The sequence below is a fragment of the Haliaeetus albicilla genome, chromosome 18 (genome assembly GCF_947461875.1).
Source record: "Haliaeetus albicilla chromosome 18, bHalAlb1.1, whole genome shotgun sequence".
NCBI lineage: Eukaryota > Metazoa > Chordata > Aves > Accipitriformes > Accipitridae > Haliaeetus > Haliaeetus albicilla.
The window spans coordinates 29,457,752-29,464,086 of record NC_091500.1 but is presented as its reverse complement, the minus strand read 5'-3'; the positions used below and the strand labels follow the sequence as shown (position 1 = coordinate 29,464,086).

Here is a 6,335-nt window from a genome sequence, read left to right as displayed (position 1 = left end):
TCCATCCAGGGGTGCTCATCTAGAGATGCCCATCCGAGGGTGTTCATCCCAGGGTGCTCATCCAAGGGTGCTGCTCCAGGGGCGCCGATCCAGGGATGCTCACCCAAGGGTGCCGATCCAGGGGACCCTGGCCAGCGTACCCACTCGAGGATGCTTGTCTAGAGACACCCATCCAAGGGTGCCCAGGGACCGGGGGTGCCCACCGGGGGGGGGACACACTACCCATCCAGGGGTGCCCGGGGTTGCCGTCGGGGCCCCGGTGGGGTGGCGGGAGGAGCCGGTCTCGGCCACCTCCCCCCGTGGGAGGAGCCACGCGTGGTCCGCGACCGGGCAGGAGCCGCCGGCAGAGCGGAGCTCTCAAAACCGGCCGACAGCCGAGCTGCCCGTTCCCGGTGCCGCTCCCGGTACCGCTCCCGGTACCGCCGCCGCGGGAGCTGCCCGCGCCCCCGGGGCTGGAGGCACCATGTGTCCGGGCAAGTGACAACGGGGACTCGCTCCGGTACCCAGGTAAGGGCGGACCGGGACCCCCGGGGGTGCTGGGGACCCGAAGGGACGTGTCGACCCCTTCGACGGGGCTCCCGGTTCCCCGGGGCACCCTCCGGGATGGTGGACGGGGGGGGTCTGCCCCGACGGCGGAGCAGCGGGACCCCGTCCCGGGGGGACCCTGCACCTTTTGAGGGGTGCAGGGCGAGGGGTGGGATGGAGCCGGTGGTCCTGAGCTCCAGCCGCCCTCCCTGCCCCGCTTCCCCGCAGCCGTCGGGGATGGAGCCGTAGCCCCGGGGACGGGGACACCCCGGTGCTGGGGGGGGGTCTTTTCTGCCTCGGAACTGGGCAGGGGGGCCGGCCACCCTTGGCCACGTCAGGGCTAGGTTTTTGCTGGGGCTGGAGGTGATGAAGGTGAAGGAGGTGATGAAGGAGCTGCCCCAACCCCTGGCTTTTGTTAATCCCCTCCTGGGGGGGGCAGCCCCGGGAGGGGAGCCCGGTCAGGGTAGCCGGTGGTCTGCAAGCGCAGCCCCTTCCCCAGCTAGTCCTGCCCGGGGCTGGGACCCCAGCAGGGAGGAAAGCAGCATCCCTCACCTTCCTCCTCCTTTTCCAGGTCTGTGTGGTTGCTGCAGGACTGCCCTTCAGCAGACTCCCCCCCTCCGAAAAAATGTCAGCCCATCCTCTCTCCCCTGCCCCAGTTGGCTGAGGGTTGGACTGGGACCATGAGTGGGACTGGGAGCTCTGGGCAGCCCCTGGTTCAGGACTCAGCCGACACTGGTGTCCCCAAAGCCACCTCGTTGGCTGTGCTGGAGCTGATGGAGCAGCTGTAGGGTTTTAATCTGCCCTGCAGCCAGAGCCCACCGGGTCCACATACAGCTGGGCCACATCCTGCTGCGTTCCCAGGCAGGATACGGTGCAGAGGTCTCAAGTAAATCCTAATTTTCATGGTCTGCTTGGGGGTGTCTTGATCCACTTGCCCCTCTCCATGATGAATTCCCAGCCCCAGCTGCCCATTTTGACCCTGGCTCTCATGCCAGCACCTTTCCTGCATCCCCGTCCCCAGCCCTCTGTATTTCTTCGGCTTTGGGTGGCCCTGTCTGGGGTCAGGGTCTACGTGCCAGGGGCTCTGCAGGGCTGGAGTTGGTGAGTCTTTGTCCTGAACCAACTGTCCTCCTTTGCGGGATCGAGTCCATTGGAAGGAAACCAGTGGAGGGCTGAAACCAAGTTCCTGGTCCTACAGGAAAGGAGAGGGAATTGAACCCACTTGTTTCGGGATGGGAGCTCGGTGCCTGGTGACACAAAGGGAGAGAGAGCATCTCCCTCTGCTCTGAGCTGAGCCAACCCTACTTGAAAATTAAATTTTCAAGCCTGCTACAGCAAGCTTTTTCCTGCAATGGGTTTTTTGTGGTTCTTTTAGACAATGTGGCCTGGAGATGTTTGAAAATGAAAGGTATCCAAAATAATGGGCTGGACAAACTTCCCATTCCACAGTGGGTTCCCACCGTCTCCTTACTTGGGAAACTGGGAAACTACCAGAGTGACTTCATCAGGCAATTCCCTCTCTGTCTACTCCCCCCCCCCCCCCCCCCCTTAAAAATATCAGTATTCTGGAGAAAGAGAGCAAAATCCCTAAAAATTCAAACTGGATTTTCAAAAAGACAGCCTCCGGAAATATTTCCATGGGAATACTGCACCACGAAGTGCAGGGAAGGGGGGGAAGACACTGAGCTCGCTTCTTGAGCAGAGCCCCAAACATGGTGATTTTCTTCTGGGATGGATTCTGGTGGACAGGACCAGCGAGGGACGGGAGCTGCAGGCAGGGATGCTGCATTTGGGACAGGTCCCCAAGGGTGGAGTGAAAGTAACCCTCAGACTGCAGCCTGGAGGGGTTTTGGAGCAGATCTGAAGCTGGGTTTGGGCTGCTCTCAGCACACAAGGTGGGTGCAGCCCTGCGGTCCCACCAGGATGCTGGCAGAAAGTATTTGGACCTGCTCCATCCTCGCTTAGCCAAACCCATCCATTCGTCCCAAAGATGGTCCTTCACCACCTTCGCCCACTAGATTTCCCAGCATCTGACAGACCCCTATTACTCTGCCGAAGAGCTAATTGGGGCCACATGGTCCTCTGGGGATACGATGGCTGTGCGCAGCAATTAACACCCTAATCCAGCCCTCAAGCCCCATCACGCATATTAAAAGTGGGATTTTCCAATGGGGTGGACAGGGGCAGTGGAGCCAGGGCTTGGGCAGCACACTTTCAGCAAAGCTGCTTAGATGCTAAGCTTTATTAAATGAGTCAGGCACGATGACAGGATTTGGGGAGCTGATTAACATGAAACCTAGGCTGGTTTGTGCGGTGTGACTGCATTCGTTATGGCAGAGGGAAACGAAGGTTCAAGCAAATGTGCTCGGGTTAGAAGAGCTCAGGCAGGAAAATCTCCAGAGGCAGCTCAGCAGAGGACCTTTAGTTTCAGGCTCCCTTTTGCAACCCACAATGTGACAATCAGGGTTGAAGCCATGAGGGGAGGGACTCATGACTGGGAATAACCCCAAAATTGAATTGCTGGAAACCCTGAGCCCTGGAAAAGAGCTGATGGGCCCCAGGGAGAGGCTTCAGTGGCTCCCCAAAAATTCAGCAGAAATTATAGTAGATAGCTAAACAGATAGATGATGGATAAATAGATTCTGTAGGTACCACTGGTGGACAGAAAGCAGTTGATGCTTCTGGAAGACGATTTTCTTTATGCCCTCAACATGTTGAGCAACTGTCCTGCTGGAATTCGTTAACGTCTCCTTGTCCCTTTGTTGCAGAGATCAGAGATGACCAAGACGTATGCCAAGCCCAAAGAGATGGCGGAGCTTGTGAGCACCCAAGCCTGGATGGATGAAACATTGAGCTCCAAAGATGAGCTGAAGGAAGAGGACAGCAGGCAAGGTCCTTTTGGATTGATGTCTGGCTTGAATGAAGAGCATGACAGCATCGAGGAAGAAGAGGAGGAAGAGGATGATGGGGAAAAGCCGAAGAGAAGAGGACCAAAGAAGAAGAAAATGACCAAGGCGAGGCTGGAGCGGTTCAGGGCCCGGCGGGTGAAGGCCAATGCCCGGGAGCGCACGCGGATGCACGGTCTGAATGATGCTCTTGACAACCTGAGGAGGGTGATGCCCTGCTACTCCAAGACTCAGAAATTGTCCAAGATTGAGACACTGAGGCTTGCAAGGAACTACATCTGGGCTCTGTCTGAGGTGCTCGAAACGGGGCAGACTCCTGAAGGGAAGAGCTTTGTGGAGATGCTCTGCAAGGGCTTGTCCCAGCCCACCAGCAACCTGGTGGCTGGCTGTCTGCAGCTGGGACCGCAGACCTTGTTCCTGGAGAAGCATGAAGAAAAGTCCCCGGTGTGTGAATCGGCCATATCCAGCCACTCCTTCACCTACCAGTCCCCGGGGCTCCCAAGCCCACCCTATGGGACCATGGAAACACATCTGCTGCATTTAAAGCCTCCGACCTTCAAGAGCTTGGTGGATGCTTCCTTTGGAAACCATCCCTCTGACTGCACCACTCCCCCCTATGAGGGTCCCCTGACGCCTCCCCTGAGCATCAGCGGGAACTTCTCCTTGAAGCAAGATGGGTCTCCAGACCTGGATAAATCCTACACCTTCATGGCCCACTATCCCTCAGTCAGCCTGGCTGGAGCACATGGACATGGCTCTCACTTCCAAAACACAGTGCCCCGCTACGAGATCCCCATAGACATGAGCTATGAGTCCTACCCACACCACGTGGCCGGGCCTCAGCTCAATGCCATCTTCAACGAATAGCAAAGCAGAGTTAGACCCAAATTCTTGATGCAGAGAGAAGTTCAGCTGCATCGTGGAACTGTTTCTAGAACGGACACAACTGGAGTGAGGGTATCGCCACTATGGGGTGAGAGACTTCTGAGCATCTCTGCAGGACATCGCTGTGGAAGGTTCAGCTGGCCCTCCTGTCCTCTCCCAACACGTCTGCACTGGTGCCACCTTGCTGATTTCCGAGCTGTCCCCAGGAGCCACGTGAACCCTTGCGGACAGCTGAACTCAGAGCAGCCACCGCTGAAAGCTGAGCCGTTGCCTCCTGCTCCCTCTCCCCCAGAGATGCTCATGAAGGTGGCTTCACCCTGCAGGACTTTCTGCCCAAACGCACTCCAGCACTTGGGATCCTCCATTGCCAAGACGTTACGGCTCCTTTTCCTCCCTCCTTGGGGTGGTGGGGCATGGGCACACCTCTGTCTCGCATCAGGTGGAGACAAGCCCCTCCTGCCCCTTGGGATGACCGGTTCCCCTTCCACACACTCTGATGGGGTCATGGTTTTCCCAGTCCAGCCATGCCCAGGCAGGCTGGCAGAGGTGGGAATGATCTGGACCGCTTGCAGAAGACCAACACGGTTGCTCCTTCTTGAAGCTTCCCACCCAACGGAGAACCTTATCCTTGCTGCCACCGTATCATCCAGGGATGGCATGGTCCAGCCAGGCTCAGAGCTTCTCCGTGATGATCCCTCCACCGCTCTGCTCCTGTGCTGAGCCCTGCTGCCTGTCCTCTCCTGAGCCTCAGACCTTGCCTGTGCCCTACAACCAGCATGAGATTATCAGCACACGGATCTTGAAACCTCGTTAAGGGACTGTTGATCTTTCAGAGCACAAATATCCCGGCTGGAAGAGGAGCCTCAGCTGAACCCTTGCCCCCGACTAGGGCCACATCTTCTTACGGTTTGTAGTGTTATTTATCATGATCTGTGTCCTGAAGACATCCTGCCAAAGGAAGTGTGTCTTAATTTCCTGTTTTATTTATTATTTACTGTGTGCGTGGGGGTCTAATTTATTTCCTTCCATTTTACATGAAATGTGGAATGTGCTACATAACCTCCTCATTTTCCAATTGACTTCCAAGTGCTTAGTTGGAGTTAGCTTTGTGGAGACGTGTGGTTTTTGCAGTGCTGTTGCTCCAGGATTATTTATTAGCCATTATTTATTTAATTTATTTTCTTCCTGCCCTCACGGTCTATTTTCTGGTGATGAAACCAAGTATTTAACCAAGGGGTTACATATTTAATGTTGAAGTACATATTTAACATGGCCATTTCTTGGATTTCGGAGGCTGATTGTGCCCAGCAGCTCCCAACTCATCCCTTGTATTTCTATATGAGCAATAACTTTTAAAGGCTATGCAACTATTTTTGTTTTCAAGAAAATCCAGGCAACTATTTTTGATGTCCCACTGGCCTTGCGAGCCCGGCTGGCCAAACCTCCCTGTTTTGCAGAGGTGTTTTGTATAGAGTTGGGAATTTGGAGATGACTTGAGCTCCGGGGGTCCCTCCCAGCCCCTGGGTCCTGGGGCTTCTTCCCTTTTGTACTGAGAGCAAATGTTTATCCTTTTGTAAAGAAAGCAGAATTGGGTTTTTAGCTCAAATAAAGTTGTGGTCTTGTTTCAAGCAGCATCGCCCCAGGGCTGTTGTCTCCTTCTCTGTGGTCTTGAGCATGGTGGTGGTGGTGAGGGGTTGTTTGGGGGGAAGCAGATGACCCGTGCTGGGGTCCAGCTGGGATCCCTGACCCGAGGGCTTGGCTGCTGGTGGCTAGTGCTGGCCATGGGACCAGCATTGGCCAATGACACTCCCTGGGAAGGGACTCCCTGGGAAGGGACCCATCTCCAGAGGCATGGGGGGTGATGGGTGGCGGTGGGCTCAGCTGTGGGGCGAGGGTGGGTGCGTTTTAACATGGAGCTGCTGCTGGCTCTGCCCCGGGGCTCTGCCTGTCTGGCCCCGGCTTTCATGGGATGCACGTCAAGAACACACGCTCACACAGGCATAGACACACACGCAGACA

The 6,335-nt window shown here is 56.2% G+C and overlaps 1 protein-coding gene across 3 annotated transcripts; it reads left to right on the top strand.

Annotated features, from left to right (window-relative positions):
• Positions 1-324: 324 nt before the first annotated feature.
• Positions 325-5,947, top strand: NEUROD4 (neuronal differentiation 4). Of its 3 annotated transcripts, none has more exons than XM_069806284.1 (2): positions 325-507; positions 3,294-5,947. In XM_069806284.1, exon 2 carries the CDS (start codon positions 3,303-3,305, stop codon positions 4,296-4,298), a length of 996 nt encoding a protein of 331 aa, XP_069662385.1. In that variant the 5' UTR covers positions 325-507; positions 3,294-3,302; the 3' UTR covers positions 4,299-5,947. The 3 variants fall into 3 exon arrangements, with proteins under 3 accessions (XP_069662385.1, XP_069662383.1, XP_069662386.1); XM_069806282.1 differs by lacking the exon at positions 325-507 and adding an exon at positions 2,739-2,894; XM_069806285.1 differs by lacking the exon at positions 325-507 and adding an exon at positions 2,751-2,874.
• The last annotated feature ends 388 nt before the right edge of the window (positions 5,948-6,335 follow it).

Bases quoted from the DNA above. Each gene is read 5' to 3' on its own strand.
- NEUROD4 (XM_069806282.1), top strand. From the start codon at position 2,856: ATGGCAGAGGGAAACGAAGGTTCAAGCAAATGTGCTCGG. The intron at 2,895-3,293 runs GTTAGAAGAGCT...CCTTTGTTGCAG, and splicing joins GTTCAAGCAAATGTGCTCGG to AGATCAGAGATGACCAAGAC.